The sequence below is a fragment of the Exophiala spinifera genome, assembly GCF_000836115.1.
Source record: "Exophiala spinifera strain CBS 89968 unplaced genomic scaffold supercont1.8, whole genome shotgun sequence".
Lineage (NCBI taxonomy): Eukaryota > Fungi > Ascomycota > Eurotiomycetes > Chaetothyriales > Herpotrichiellaceae > Exophiala > Exophiala spinifera.
The window spans coordinates 1,361,270-1,376,858 of record NW_015622520.1 but is presented as its reverse complement, the minus strand read 5'-3'; the positions used below and the strand labels follow the sequence as shown (position 1 = coordinate 1,376,858).

Here is a 15,589-nt window from a genome sequence, read left to right as displayed (position 1 = left end):
CCACCGTTATCGCGAGGGGGGAGGGCCAGTGTCGACTGTATGTGTGATCGGTTGATGATCAAGATGACGATGACGATGGCCCGACCCAACATAAAAACCCCATGGAATGAGAACTTTGTTCCGTGATTTTCTGCGACTTGACCGACCGCCGACGGGAAGGGCAAATCTTGACATGGTCGAGTCGAGTCGAGTCTAATTGAGCCCCATGGACGGCAATAGTGACAAATAATAAAACTGACAATGGACACACGAGGGCGGGTGCTCTAACTCGGAATTCCCCCTTTTTTTTGGCCCTCTCTTCTTCACAGCCACAGACTTCTTTCGACTACGGTTCGAGCAAATCCTTGTACGGGGTACTTTGGACTAAACATTTTCCAACTAGCTTTGAACCTTAAGCGGCGGGCAACAACAACAACAAGCATTTGCAGAGCGGGAGAGAGAAAGCAAAACAGGGAGAGAAAAAAAAACAGTCGACAAAAGTTATGTATGCATCTACAGTACCGAGTCAGTACAGTGTACTCCGTACTGCATACGAGAAAAGTCAGGCCACATGGTTTTTTTCTGAGCTCTCTGAACTTCTTCCCCGTTGGGTACATACACGCCGATTGCCGTCAGTGCATCAAGGTAGGTGACTCCGGATCAATGAGGTTTCAACAAGTAGGCCATGATCCCATTTGTCTCTTTTGACTTCTCCGGTTCGCCGAGTGCTCCACGACGCGCGCGCAGGGGATTCTCTTACTTGTCGTCGTCTCGGGCTACACTCTCGCAGCTACCCAAGGCGTCTATCTATCTATCTATCTACCTACCTACCTACCTACCTACTCACCTACCTGTGCCTAGGTGGTCGATCCCTCGATACGAGTGCGGGCAAGTGTACAAAGACAAGGGGGGTTGCCCGGTATGGAATACTTGTACTCGTTACCTAGTGGGCAGGTAGGTAGGTAGGTACAGAAGGAACAGTAGGTAGGTACGGGTACGAGTACTTGTGAACAGAGGGTTCTGTCGTGTTTCCCGACTTGTTCACACAATACCCCCCTTTTCTTTGATGTTGCTTTGACCCTACAGGGCCCCTGAATCGGGCAGGAACCTCAAACTCTGTACCAGACTTTCCAGCTTCGCCTTGGACCTTCCTCATATTGTCAGGAGAATCCCTATCCCCCTCCACAACAATTCAAGTCGGTTCATTAAGTTCCCCCGTTCGGTATTATGTCCATGTCGGAAAAGGCCAGATCCCAGTCCGTCCAGAACATGTCATTTGCCGGAAAATCGAGTGTGTTTAATAATAAACCAACTGTTCCAATGTCTGGTTCGCTCTCAAATCCATCATCGCGCGTGCCTGGTGGGAGTGAGGACAGTGCCATATTCGCGCCCACGACATCTACGTCCGTTCCTTTCGCGGTACCACTACTCGCAGCAGAATTCGTTGACTGGTTTCTCCTGTCATCGATTTCAACTCTCGTTGTGCCGTCATCACCATTATCGTCATCGGCCGTGATGTTGATGTTGCTGCCTTTGCTGGAATAAGGGTACTTCTTGCCCCCTTCTTCGCCTTCAAATCGTGAGAGGGCCGATCTGACGATGTCATAAGCGAGGTTCTGGCTCATTCTTGAGCGCACCTGTCGTCCTCCTGGTCTCGATAACGACGACGAGGTTGCTTCGGTTCCGGCTGCATCAAGTCGTCGTTGTCCCCCTCCCCCTTTGTGGGCTTCACTGTCCGACGGCAATCGACACACAAACTCGATAATATCGCAGATTCGCGAGACGCCATCGTGTTTGAGAGTGGTTCTGTCCCCCTTTAGGACCGTGAGACCCTTCCGGATCGCATTGTCAGCAAGCTTGCTTCCACGAGCCGGAAATGATAAAAAGCGACTCAGTTTCAAAAGGTACATGATGGCGTACACCAGGGCTGCTCTCTCGAAACCCGTCCACGGTCGCCCAAGGTCCACCGTGTTGTCCACAAAGCTGCTGTTAGTGTTTTGCAATGAAGAATTATTTCCACGGGGAGGGACGCTCTTCGGAGCATCACAGACCATGTCAATGGCAGAGGTCGCTGCCGAAAACGCTCGCGAAGCCATAAAAGCCACTCTCTCGCGCTTCATAGCTCCGAGGGGGTCGACGCTCGATGAATCCTCCTGGAGAGATGTCACAGAGAAGGAATAGAGACGGAGTCTGGTCCAGACGAAGAAGATTCGCACTGTGGGATCCCACTCGTCCCAAAATCGGGCCTCGAGAGCGTCCAGATCTGCTTCAAAAACCGGCATTACCAGATCTGACTCGGGGAAAAGGCCGTCCGGAGTGCCGTCGAAATGGCCCAGGGTATGGGTAAATGAGGATGAAATGATAGATATATTGAGCAAGTGTTTCAGAATGACGGGTAGCTGCTCTGGCCACTCTCTCAAGGCTTTGTTGATGGTATGGTCGACCTTTATCGTTGCAGGAATTCCTAGAATGCTGCTCACGCTGTTTCTCCCCAATCAAACACACATGCCTCAGTGTCAGTATGATTTGGATCTACGCACAATGGCTTCCTAGGAGGGAGCAAACGAGAGTTCTGTGATGACATACATTTGGTTGACGATAAAGCATGCAATCCACGTCTTTTGACGTGTCAGGATTGCCTTTGGGTTCGGAAGGCTCCAATTGACAAAGTCGGCCAGAAAAGCCGGTCGATGCAAGCCCAGAGCAAGAGCCTTGTGGACAGCCGCTCCACAGTAGAGCCACGACGGGTCTTCGCTCGACGCGCTGTACGGAAGCGGCCAGTACGACAGAATCAGAAGAGCATGGATGAGTGTCATGGATGGAGTTGCGTTCCGAAACAGCTCGCTCCCTGCGAGTCTTTTGATCGCATCAGTCAGCCCAACAGCCAGGTCACGACGAGTGATGCCGACGACGGCCCAGAAGAGCAATGGACACGACTGGCAGTCTTTGACGACAGTTGTGATGTCTTGGAGGAGAGGGAAAAGCAGGTGGTGGCGAGAATAGTACCTATCGGAAGAGACCAAAAGTCAGCAAGCAAGCAGACAAACAGAGCAACGCGCTGGATTTTGCGTTTATCAGAGAGAGTTGTTTTTTACTCCAAGAAGATGACACAAGCGTCGTCGATGCTTATTGCCGTGGTTTCAAGAACTGGGCCGGATCCAACAGAAAAGAACTCGATGGTCGACAGCAGCAAGTATAGTTCTTCTTTGCTCGGTAGAACCTCATCCTCGTAGTGGTCCTCGGCTGCTGCTGCTGCTGCTGCTGCTGCCGCCGCTGCAGGGTCGCTTTGATGGCCGGCACCCTCGCTCGCGGCGGTCTGGGCACCTGACACCATGATTTTCGACGTCGATGGAGAGCCGAATGCCTCTCGAATGCCTTGGACCTCTCTTTCGAGCGTGTGTAGCCGACTGTGAAAGCGACCCACAAAAGAACGTCGTTGGCGTTAGCAAGCAACTACCTCAAGGAAGAAGAAGAAGAAGAAGAAGAAGAAGAAGAAGAAGAAGAAGAAGAGCCACAAAGAAGTCTGTCACTGACTCTCTCACTCCGGTCCGGTGGAAGTCGGGGTCGACGACACAGCTTCTGCCAATCTTTGCACACCTTGAACATGCTGCCGGGAACATGTCATTGGCGTCACATTTCATCTGGACGGTGGTCGTCAGGATTTCTTGCGTATGGGAAAGGGGGAAGGCGAAGAGGAAGAAGAGCCTCTCGTGAGGCCACAAGGCTTTTAGGGGGGGGGAGGGAGGGGTTTTGTCCCGTGCTTCAGGTTCTTACCTTCATCTGCCGACAGTGAACACAGGCAGCACCTTTGTGCCTTTTACGCTTCTCGGGCGAAGAAGGCATGGGTGCAGATTCTATCTCAGAGGATGGTTCAACTGTTTGGTTCAACAGTATGTCAAGTCGGTGGACGAGCTGGACCGTTCATTGGTCATACAGAACATGAATGACGCCCACGCCACATCTCAGCGCGCAAAAACTCCCCGGGCGGCGGGGTTCAGGAGCAAGTCTTTTATGGACTGTGAAAGCTGTATAGAGGGATGGAGTCTCCGGAAGGTAAATGGATGATTGATTATTGCGCCTGTCAAAGGAAGATTGCACGATGAAAACCTAAAACTGATTGATTTGGCCCCCCCCGCTCCCTCAGTCGGAGGTTGCCTTTCTACTATATATACTTCGTTAGGAGGCTCTGACTAACTAGTCTAGGTAGCTGGGCACTCATCCTCTCATTCTCTTACAGCCTTATCTATTCCGTGCAGACTATGCCTTGTCCCAGATGACCACAGCCCCGACGCCTCACTACTAACTAGCCTTGACCTCTCGGCATCTTCCTTGTCCCTGTGTAGGTAGGTGGTACCTTGACCCATTAGGCTACTACCGCCCCCAAAACTCAGTTAAACCCGATACGGGTTTTCGTCACGCGCAGCTTCTGACGGCGTTCATTGCCGACACACGTTCTTAATCCAACTGTTCTCGACATACCGAAGCAGGGTACCACATGAATGCAACATAATCCTGATTAGGCACAGATAACATTTTCAAATCGCCGTAAGTCCCTTCTAGCGCGATGCCACGCCCTTTGCACCCAGCCGGCTTCTCAGAGCATGTACTGAAACAGCGGGCTCTTGTCTCCCATCTTGTCGAGTTGCTCATCGGTGAACTCTTGCCGGACATCGGCCTCGGACAAGCGCTGCTTCCTCTTATTGGCCATCGTCAAAGACACCTCTAGCACGACTGCAGCGGCCAGACCGAGACAAATGAAGCCCAAAGTCGTGCCGTAACCCGTTTCGTACCGAGGAGCTTCCTTGTCAAGGAAGATGTTGGTGCCCACCACGCTGCCTATGTTCCCACCGGCGAGAGTCATCGCTAGACCAATGGACCGTTTCCAGGATGGTGCCAGATTATTTCCTGTCCACGCAGAGATACATGGTAGAAGTGGATACGTGCCGATCTGCGCGAGAATGATGGCAAAGTAGAGCGGTCCGACATTGCTTTTGATTTTGTTGGCGAGACCGAATAGCACGGCCAGCGAAATCGTCGACAGGATCATTGGTCCTGCAATGAAGGGGAACCGCCACTTGTATCTGTCTGCGAGCCGGCCAGTGATCCAAGCTGCCAGAGCACCACAGAAGTAAGGCGGGATTGTCAGGAGTTGTGCGTTGGAGGAGGAGAATCCTAGGTTTTTGATGATCTGAGGCATGGTGAACTTGAACGCTGCATTGGGCACTGCATTTGCCCACGCCATCACGATAGCGGCCCAGACTTTCGGGTCGAGCACTGCTGCGAAAAACAACTTCCATGAGAACTTGTCGCCCTCTTTGGTGGTCGAAATCACGCCATCAAGAGTGAGACGTGCTGTAATGAAGGCCTTTTCATCCTCAGATAGCCAGGATGCAAGCTCCGGGCTATCCACAATGAGGAAGTAGACGGCGATGCCAATCGCAACCGTGACCGCACCTTCGATGATGAAGATCCATCTCCAGCCAGCGATGCCGCGTGCGCCGTCCATGTTTGCGATAGCATATGCCAGCAACCCAGAGAAGGCGCCGGATAAAGCCGACGCTGTGTAAAAGAGTGCGACCCGTTGTTGGAGCTCACTTCGTCGATACCTGTGTTCAGCAGGTGTTAGGTTAAGGTTAAGTCCGCACAGCTCGAGCTCCTACTCACCAGCACGAGACCAGGAACACCGCCCCAGGAAAGAAGCCTGCTTCGAATGTGCCAAGCAGTACGCGACAGGCAACGAGTTCTCGGAAATTTTTGACGACGCCCATGCATGTCATCACGACACCCCATGCGATGACCAAGAAGGCTAGCCAGATACTCGGGCGCACCTTCTTGAGCACAACATTGGATGGAACCTCGAAGATGATGTATGGTACAAACTGTCGAACAGAGTCAGTCAGACGTAATCTCATAGATGAGTGGAAGGACAAGAACTCACGAAGATGGTGCTGGCAATGTTGTACTGGTTTCCAGTCAAACCCAGGTCCTTGTCCAGACCCTCGATCTTCGCATTGCCGAGGTTCGCTCTGTCGACTTGACTGACCACGTACAAAAGCGCCATGACCGGAACCAGGCGTACGTCGATCTAAATGAAAATATAAGCGTCTTTGATGAGCAGCGAGCGCTTATCAACAAGTGGCACAGAGGAAAGACTTTTGCGGGCAGTTAGGCAGGCGTACCTTTCTCAACACTCGCTTCCGTTCCTTTGAGTCTTCATATCGCTGCACGATCTCTTGATGCTCTGTTCGCGATTGCTCGATGTGAGGATGTGGACCGGTGAGCTCCTTCTCGCATAGCATCTCCTCATTCTTGTTGTCGTCGTTGAGTCTATTCGCCATGTTGACAATCTGGCTGGATTTGGTCGAAGTGGTCCTATCCGAGCTGCGGATGATGGTCTCGCAGAGCCCGCTGGGACTTTATAGAGCTATAAGTGCTTGGATCCCATCTCGCCCGAGGTTGTCAGTGATTGGGATTTGCGCTAGCCAACCCCGTAGAAAACCCCGTGGGATCGGACCAACACCGAAAGCCAGGTCTCCAAAGTGCCGAAACGTCCGACGACGTGTTGCGAGCCATCTTGCCCAAGGTTGTCAGTGCTTGGGATTCGCGCTAGCCACCCCGTACAAAACCCCGTGGGATCGGATCACCACCGAAAGCCCAAGTCTCCAAAGTGACGAAGCGTCCGACGTCGTGTTACGAGTCGTGTCTACTGAGCGGAAGGATGCCTCCAAAGTCAAAGCCACGTGTACAGTAGATTCCCCTCACGAACAATTATTGCCACGACCTGATGCCGCTGAAGAGATGCTTTTGCCCCGACTTTCGCATTGGAAGTCTGGGTCTTCGGCACAATGCCGAAAGTACGGCCTTCTAGGTAGACGAGCGCATCGCTTGAAGTACGACCGACGCGGCCACCGGGCGTGTAGAGACCTCTGTGTCGCGGCATACTTGCCTCTCGTGCCACAGACAGTCGGCGGACAATCCTTCCGCCTCTCGACCACTGTAGTCTCTTTGAATCAACCACAAAGCAAACCACGAATACCGTACAATCGAATCCTCCAGCTTACATCTGCTTCTTTTCATCACCACCCTCGCCCACCATGACAACGATGACCCGCCAGTACCCTGCCTTCTCCGACCTGCCCCTTACGCCCGGGCCACGTGGGAATGCCTGGTCTCTCTGGGGTGCCCATGACGAGCTCGGCACCCTCAACCACCTCACGCCTGAGCGTGTGGCCGCCGCGGCGCAATCACAGATTCGCAATGGTGAGCGCATTGGCCTCAATTGGACGATGCGCGGCGCCGAATTTCCGCGCTTTCAGCATCCCAGGCGGAGTTTTCAGGTAAAGTTGGTGAACAAGGCGAAGGAAGGGAAGGGCGCTGTGGCGTGTGATGATGAGTGGACCTTCAACACTCAGATAAGTAGTCAGTGGGATGGCTGTAGACATTATGCCTATCAGGAGGAGAGGCTTTTTTATATGGGAAGGACGGCGGAAGAGTTTGAGAAGGACGACACGCCCGGTGGGGTTCAGCATATGGCCAAGAGAGGAATTGCTGGGAAGGCCCTCCTGGTAGACTGGTGGACTTGGAAGGTGAGGGCATTGAACAAGGAGGGCAAGACTGAGCAGGAAGTGGACGCATTCAGTGCGTATGCGATTCCGTGGGAGGAGCTGGTGATGGCGGCGGAAGAGCAAGGAAGTCCCTTGGAAAAGATGGACCCGGGGGATGTGCTGATTGTGAGGTCTGGGTTCCTGGCGCAGTATGAGACAATGGAGGACACGAAGAGGAGGAGACTGGACGAGTTGTATGAGCATACGAAGCCGTCAAATATCGGTGTGAGGGCATGTCCGGAGCTGCTGCAATTCTTGTGGGACAAGCAGATTGCGGCCGTGGCAGGTGATTCCAGGTCGTTTGAGAGGTGGCCTTGTCCAGCGGAGGACCAAAATTGGCATTTGCACCAGTGGCTTCTGGCCGGCTGGGCAATGCCAATCGGTGAGCTATGGGACCTCGAGACGTTGAGTGAAATGTGCGAGAAGCACAAGAGGTGGACGTTCTTCCTGAGCAGCGCGCCGATGAATGTGCCGGGTGGAGTAGCGAGTCCTCCCAACGCATTGGCATTCTTCTAGATCAACGTAGTCACCCACAGTGGCTGAAGCCCGGAGCCTTGACCTCACGAGAATTCGCAATGTACGCGCTGAAGAAGCTCATCGGTGTCAATCTCCTTTGCTGGCGGCGAGTCCAATGCTCTGCCCGGTGTCAATGAAAGGTCCGCGACAGGAGAGAATTTTGGGACGTGAAGAATAGCTGATCGATACTGAGTAAATTACACTACATCCAACATGACATCCGCCGCCGCATATACCGCTGACTGCACTGGCGGTGGGGTCCTGGGCAGTATTGCCAATACATATATAAAGACGCTCCAGTACATCTCAAGCTACTGACAGTCCGGAGTGTCTTACCGAACTTCGAACATTTCCGGCTCAATATCCTCGACCTGCTGCACATACGCCCACAGCCTCTCCACTGCGGCGAGTGCCGTCTCTCTTTGTGTCTGTGCCGTGGCTGCTCCCACATGCGGCAGAGAGATGACGTTGGGATGCTGCCACAACTCTTCGTACCTTTCTCTGGTCGGTGGCTCCTGTTCATGGCAGTCCAAGCCAGCGCCCCAGATATAGCCGGCATTTAGTGCCTGGACCAGGTCCTTCTCGTTCACGATGCCTCCTCGCGCCGTGTTAATCAGCAGCGCATTGGGCTTCATAGTACGCATCTGCTCCAGCCCGATGAGGTCTTTGGTCTCTGATGTCAATGGCACGTGGATCGTAACGACATCTGAAATTGCGAGCAGATCTTCCAGGTTGCGGACTCGCTTGTGAGGCAGGTCCTCCCAGGCCCCTTCGGGCATGTACGGATCGTATGCTACGATGTCGCTCTCGTAGCCGCCCTTGAAGATCTTGGCCACCGTTTTGCCAATATTGCCCATTCCAATGATACCGATGGTCGACTTGTGCAATATGAGACCGCTGCATTGCTCCTTCCTGACTACTTGGCCCTCGTGCAGCTTCAAGCTGACGGGCCGGATCTGGCGGGCCAATCCCGTCGTGAGTGCAACAACGAGCTCAGCAACAGCACGGGCGTTGACGCCGGGTGTGTTGAAGACTTTGATACCTTTTGCTGTGCAAGCCGCCACGTCGATCTTGTCGATACCCACGCCTTGCTTGCCAATAGCCCGGAGGAGCGGTGCCTGGGCGATGTCATCGGCGGTAACGTACGAGCCGCGAACAAGGAGGTATTTCGCGTTGTCTCTCCATGAAGCATGGCCAGGATCTGATGGATGTATACACCTGAAGAATGATTCCGCACGCGCGGTCGCGGTGGAATCGAAGCTATCCAGAAAGTAGACCGTGGGCTTGACTTCGCTACTCGGACTGAGTGGCGGAGTGACTGCGGCAGGAGCCATTGTGATGAGTACTTGGGTGAAGGTCGCAGGTATCAAAGCGCACAACAAACTGAACGGAAACGTTCTTGTGAGATGCTGCGTTCTAGAGAACGCGCTGAGGAAGAGGCAGATGGCATTGATCTAGAAGAGCACACGGATGGCCTATAGCTGGAATCATCCGCCATTGCCTGACTCATTATTCCGTGTCCAGATCGATTGTCTGCTCGCATACTGCTACGTGGATCCATCTTCCGATGCGCGGAGTTGATCATTGGTACCTCTAGCGAGGAAGTGATAGGCCCTTCGTTCGGTCGTGTCCGATGATGCTGGCGGTGATTCTCGGCCCCATCGGAGGTTGGTCCCATCGTTATTTCGGGGATGCGGTTGGATCCACGGGAACATTGAACCAGAGTGAGATCGAGTGCAAGACTTAGGCGTCGGACCTCGTCCGCGCTCAAGTGCCATTCCACCAGCGGCGCTAACGGATGCTGCGTAAATTTAAGCAGATAGGCAATTCTCGCGATCTTGCCCGGTTGACGGAGGGCTTCAAGGGAGCAGTGGGGCGACGGATGGCTGTCCGAGCACGCAGCGCAAGCGTGGAGAACAGTGTTGATATAACTCACTTGGCGCATTGAAATGCATTGCAGATCCTCGTCTTTGCCAAAATACCAGCCAGACTCTTCTGAAGCACACGACAAGATTTCAGCGGAAAGAAAAGATTCATCATTCACTATGTCCTTCGCAGTGTCAAACCCCTGGCGAGATCGCATCCTCCGTGGCGAAGTATGCTCAGTAATGAGCGTCAAATACGCCATTGGCAATGAAATTGCGATGATGACGAAGATGGCCGGCATGGATGGCATGTTTATCGATATGGAGCACTCAGTACTCACCATTCGTGAGGTGTCACAGCTAGTGACAGCTTGCAACTACGTGGGTGTTTCACCCATTGTGAGGGTACCGTCCAAGGCACACTGGCATCTGAGTCGAATCCTAGACGCAGGAGCAGCAGCCGTGGTCATTCCTCATTGCGAGACTGTTGAGCAGGTTCAGGAGATCGTCAAAGATGCCAAATACCCCCCGCTCGGACGCCGTGGATGTGCAGGCAATCAACCCATTCTGAACTTCCAAGCAGTCCCTACTCTAGTCCAGAATGATTTACTCAATCGAGAGACCATGGTCATCCCCATGATCGAAACCCCTGGCGCAGTTGAGCTTGCGAACGAGTTTCTGGCAATTCCCGGCGTCGATGGCATCCTTGTTGGCTCCAACGACTTGTGCACAGATCTGGAAATCCCTGGCCAATATGACAATGCGCTGTACCTGGACTCGGTTACGAAGGTGATCAAAGCGGGAGTAAGAGCCAAAAAACCTATCGGGATTGGAGGCATTGGTGGTCGCTTGGACCTGCTGGAGAAGTTCTTTGAGCTAGGCGCGACATGGTCTTTGAGCGGGGCCGACGGAGCGATGCTGCAGGCAGGTATGAAGGCGCTCGGCAAGACCTATGGCGAAATCAACAACCGCGTGCAACAGCAACGCGCAGCCGTCGTTGAAAGTGCGACATCTGGACGGGATACGAAGATGCCGCAGGCGACAGCATCGGAGATCGTGGCTACTAGTATAGCCGCATGAGCGAGGCTCTAGATGCCGTTGATGGACCAAGATTCCCGTGCTCAAACACACCACCACATACGGTTCGAAGATGCTGGGTCCACGTTCACTCCAAAGGAAACAACCGTTCTGTCATGCCAACAATTAATCGACTTGGTCTCCTCCGTCGCTCAAGACGCGTCTTTATCATTCTTGAACTCGCTGCAAGCAAGGAGGTAATATTAACTCGAAATCGCGGATAGAATTTCGGAGCTAGGCAATGTCGCGCTTCGGAGATGGCGACTCAGCTGCGGGTACAAAATTCATTCCAGTTAGACATCTCAATTAGCACAACCTTGGACCAACTCGTATTACCCACCGTCATCAGCGACGCTAAGAGGCCTATGGGGTCAAGGAAGAAGAAGCAAGGGCGTGGTAGCGTCTTGTATTGTCATGATTGTGGTGTTGTAGAGACGCAGTCATGAGACGCAAGATGAGATGTATGTAACTACATAATGCTATCCCTCAACAGGGAAGGTGCGCCAAGCGCCAGAACAGGAAAGTGCCGCGGGGACTCAGCAACGCAACCCAAGGTGGGGAGAAACGGGGAGTAGTTTCAGGGTCTTCCAAATCAAACTTCGTGCAGATTGCCTGTCTTAGTTGGCGCTGACGAAAAGATCAGTAAGGCATCTTCTAGTTGAGCATATAGGCGGCTTGGTTCCATCCCTTCAGCCCGACTTCTCGTACCCTTCATCTTCTGTTTCGCTATTTTCTATCGATGAGCGTCGAGCCAGCCCTTGACCAAGCATGCCAACGATGCTGGAAGCGAAAGCAGAAGTGCGGCCGACAGCGACCGCAGTGCGCAGAGTGCGCCAGAGCTTCGACACAATGTGTGCCCCGGATCTGGGGTTACGTTATGGATACTGAGAAGGGCAATGGTGTCGGAGTCGGACTGAATATACGGCGCGTTGACCATGACAAAGTGTGGAGTGTCTCTAACTCGTGGGAATAGCAGTGGCATAAAACATCTAAAGGCTAGGATTGCCTTGCTCGAAATGCAGCAAGCTGATCGCCAACTGGAAAATTCGCCCTCATCGCCAGTTCTTGAGCACAATGTGTTTCACGCTCGACCCAGGACTGGGTCATACAATTCGCCATTGCAGGTGGATCGTCTTGATCGGTCCGGAAGCACAAATGAGGCAGACTATCTGTCAGTCGCTGCCATGGGTGAACCTCAGAAGCGAGACGCGTTCAGCCATGATCCGTCCTTCATGACGATGGTGCAGGAAGTCACGCGACTATCGACGCTGTCTCATTTACCCTCACGTTCACAGCAAGATCAAGCACTGCCAGTCGAGCTTGTGATCAGCCTGGATTCGATCCGCGACAGTCTGCAGCAGACATGTGGCCAAGGCCTGAAACAATATGCTGAGATTTATGGGCGATACCTGGGCATGCTCCTGCCTCTCATACCCGCGGACAACTGGCATTCAGTCCTAGCACTCGCTTCGTGGATAGATCGAGGAGCTGCGCATCTGCCGATGGACCAGCCGGCGTGTGAGGTGATGCTCTGTTTTTCGGCTTGCCTCGGTCTGATAAACAGTCCGGAGTACGACACGGCACGGGATACCGCGCAGATGATGGCGGCATACTGTGCTAGACAGCTTCCGATCGCGCTTCACCGCGCTTCAGACCTGGCAGCCGTGAGCTCCCTTTCCCTTGCGTCGCTATTGTGTCTGTACTTGTTCGACGAAGCATCGGCTTGGAGCTATGCCGGTCTGGCTTTAACTAAAGCAATATCCGCTGGCTTTCACAGAGCAAATGATCAGTCTGAGGTTGCAGACACGACATCCACGGCTTTCTGGAGTCTTTACACCTTGGATCGTGCATTTGCGGTTGTACTTGACCGACCGCTGAGCGTCGAAGATGGAGACATGACCATCCAACTGCCACTCGCTGCTCCACTGACACACAGTGGCCAGGTGGGTGTTGACATCCGAGCTCTATCATCGTGGACGGTTCATTATTCACACATGTTCTCTTCATGGAAGCGCAATACGGCTGCTGGCGATGATTTGGTCACTCGGCTGGCAACACTCACGTGTTGGTATGACAGCTGCCGCGAGATAGAGCTTGTTGGAGGCAGCATAAGCTCGGAGGAGAACGCCAGCTATATCTTGACACAAGCTATCGAGTCGCAACTTACCTGCCGCGCATTAGTTCACCTCTTCTACGAATCTGTCCTTGGACATGCACAGTCGACTTCACTTTTGCATTGCACCGAGAAGCTTGAAGCTGAAGTCCCGCAATTCTTCGCGGCATACAAGGCGGCTTTGGTTGCACATGTTCTTGCGCCTACCATTCTGGATTTGTGGACCATCTTCAGTACGACTGTGACCTTCGTCGCTACACGTCAACCGAAATTACTGGGACAGCTGCCGGACGCTGCGCGGCCTGCATTCGCAATCAGCGTCGCCACTATGAAAGTAGTATTAGCTTGTGAAGACCTGATCCGTGTCATCAGCGTCAGAAATCGTGCCGTATATGGCCTCCAAGAAGTCCTCTGGAGCTTCCTGGATGCCCTCGAAAAATCCAGTCAACGCCCTGCTGGTCGGGCACCGTCCACAGACAGACCCAACCACAGCGAATCCTTCAATTCAGCCGTGTCTCGATGTCAGCTGCCGATACCTCGCCCTCTAAAGCACCTCATGGATTTGGCACTAACCGCGGATTGAAGTGCGAAAATCGATACTCGGCAATCATCGTCTCAAAGACAAGGAACGAGTCACGCTTACGTCCGTCGACAACACTCGATTCCAATTCCGGCCGCACGACCTCGGCCGTGTATCAGCTGGGACTCCGGAGATAGAGATATCTCGTGTTCGAAGTCTACAACCTAGCATTCAGGGCTTCAGGATCAAGAGCAAAGAATGTGCAGCCCGCCCTGGTCTCGCAGTAAGTTAACTTTGTGGACGGCTTCGTCAGCACATTTTTTGACTTTACCAAGTCAAAGTTAACATGGTATTGCATTATGAGCTACTCAACTTCGTCAACGATTCCACCCGCCATCAGCACTCCGAAGGGCTCCAGTAACGAAGGTGCTCTCATCACTCCACAGAAACACCACAGTCGCTGTGATTTCTTCCGGCCGCCCTTTTGTCTTCTTGTCTGTGCGGTCAGATCTGGCTTCTCAATCTTGTGTGCTTTTTTCACTGCAGTCACCATGGACGTATCGATAAAACCTCAGGTAGTCTACTGATCCGGATGTTTTTTTTGGCCTCCTCCTGAACTTCCAGCCCTTATTCAGCCTGCGACGGTATGCCTGCCTGCGCAATAGATGCTGCTCTTCTCCTGGCCCAGGATTGCGAGAACGCTGTTTTGTTGTTAGTCTACGAAACCTGTATCGGTAACACCCACAAGACGGAGATTCTGGGCGACCTGAGACAGATCCGGGGAGGTACTTGCCTCGCAGTATTCACAACAGAAGCACCTGCTTTCATTAAGCTGAGTTCCTCCTGAACGCAATTGAAGACTGCTTTGACGTTATGTTCATAATCAAGTCAAACTCTTCGTTGGTCCCGTCCCTGAGTTCGGAGGTTACCGCATGGCCACCGACAACTCCTGCCAGATTGCTGCGCTGTCCAGTCTTCCAAATCGGTTTATCGTCCACTCAAAAAGCCTTTCACCTGCGCTCGGTCGGTGACATCTACCACTGTGTATATCACCTCCGTGCTCTTGCTGAGAGAAGTTGCGGCAGCTTCCAGTTGTTCTGCATTGACGTCGGCCAGTGACTGGACTGCGCCCCTGCTAGCTGAGAACTTGGCTGTCGCAAGAGCAATGCCACTCGCGGCGCGGGTCAGTGCAATCATCGATAAACCGCCACAATTTGACGGTCTTGTAGAGCTCACATTCAACCGGTACGTTCACCTATTGATCTAGATTTTGGCCCACGTTAGCCCAATACTAAATGAGAGAGTAGATGCGAAGATGCGGAGGCATTCTACAAAGATTAATTCTACTTGGACAAGATCCGATCTGATCAATGGAGTTCATCGACTTTGAGAATATTGTGTTCGGCGCTGGAAGGGACATCAACGTCTTCGATGAGGGCGAAAATGTGCAACCAGGTGAGACAGGGTATAGGCGTCAAATTGTCGGTCAGATGTAGAGTCATAAGTCAGTCGCATCTCACATACCGTCCGTTGTTTCCAACACCCCTTCTCAGTACAGGGAACGCCCAAAAAACGAACTTGAAAGTGCAAGAAAATGAGATCAGGACGTCTCTTTTGGTCTGTATCTTAGCCCAGTCCTTCGTGGAAGCTTGGTTGCACCAGTGTACAAAGTTACTGGAGACCCATTTCCACTGAAGTATTCATGTCAGTCGCTGCATGAGTCTGGCAGATGCTTCTCTCAAAACGTGAGCAGACCAGAACTACTCAGGGACATCTTTGACAAAGGTGTTATTGCAAGGAAAGGTCATTTCCGGCTAAACCAGCCCTCGATTGGTGAACACAACCTCTTCCCCCCCTCCCCCCCCCCCCCCCCAACTCCTCTCTCTCTCTCACTCACTCACTCACTCACTCACTC

General features: G+C 52.9%; 6 protein-coding genes across 6 annotated transcripts; 3 read left to right on the top strand and 3 right to left on the bottom strand.

Annotated features, from left to right (window-relative positions):
- Positions 1–1,184: 1,184 nt before the first annotated feature.
- On the bottom strand, positions 1,185–3,313 carry PV08_10525 (uncharacterized protein; the record flags this gene model as incomplete). Its single annotated transcript, XM_016384839.1, has 3 exons — positions 1,185–2,460; positions 2,566–2,985; positions 3,075–3,313. 3 exons carry the CDS (start codon positions 3,311–3,313, stop codon positions 1,185–1,187), a joined length of 1,935 nt encoding a protein of 644 aa, XP_016231441.1.
- Positions 3,314–4,573: 1,260 nt separating this feature from the next.
- PV08_10524 (uncharacterized protein) lies at positions 4,574–6,317 on the bottom strand (the record flags this gene model as incomplete). The annotated part of the gene is made up of 4 exons (XM_016384838.1): positions 4,574–5,585; positions 5,644–5,858; positions 5,918–6,064; positions 6,159–6,317. The coding sequence occupies 4 exons, from the start codon at positions 6,315–6,317 to the stop codon at positions 4,574–4,576; spliced, it is 1,533 nt and encodes a 510-aa protein (XP_016231440.1).
- Positions 6,318–7,073: 756 nt separating this feature from the next.
- PV08_10523 (uncharacterized protein) lies at positions 7,074–8,099 on the top strand (the record flags this gene model as incomplete). Its single annotated transcript, XM_016384837.1, has 1 exon — positions 7,074–8,099. One exon carries the CDS (start codon positions 7,074–7,076, stop codon positions 8,097–8,099), a length of 1,026 nt encoding a protein of 341 aa, XP_016231439.1.
- A 332-nt stretch (positions 8,100–8,431) lies between these two features.
- Positions 8,432–9,433, bottom strand: PV08_10522 (uncharacterized protein; the record flags this gene model as incomplete). The annotated part of the gene is made up of 1 exon (XM_016384836.1): positions 8,432–9,433. The coding sequence occupies one exon, from the start codon at positions 9,431–9,433 to the stop codon at positions 8,432–8,434; it is 1,002 nt and encodes a 333-aa protein (XP_016231438.1).
- Positions 9,434–10,144: 711 nt separating this feature from the next.
- On the top strand, positions 10,145–11,044 carry PV08_10521 (uncharacterized protein; the record flags this gene model as incomplete). Its single annotated transcript, XM_016384835.1, has 1 exon — positions 10,145–11,044. One exon carries the CDS (start codon positions 10,145–10,147, stop codon positions 11,042–11,044), a length of 900 nt encoding a protein of 299 aa, XP_016231437.1.
- A 1,013-nt stretch (positions 11,045–12,057) lies between these two features.
- PV08_10520 (uncharacterized protein) lies at positions 12,058–13,737 on the top strand (the record flags this gene model as incomplete). The annotated part of the gene is made up of 1 exon (XM_016384834.1): positions 12,058–13,737. One exon carries the CDS (start codon positions 12,058–12,060, stop codon positions 13,735–13,737), a length of 1,680 nt encoding a protein of 559 aa, XP_016231436.1.
- Positions 13,738–15,589: the final 1,852 nt, after the last annotated feature.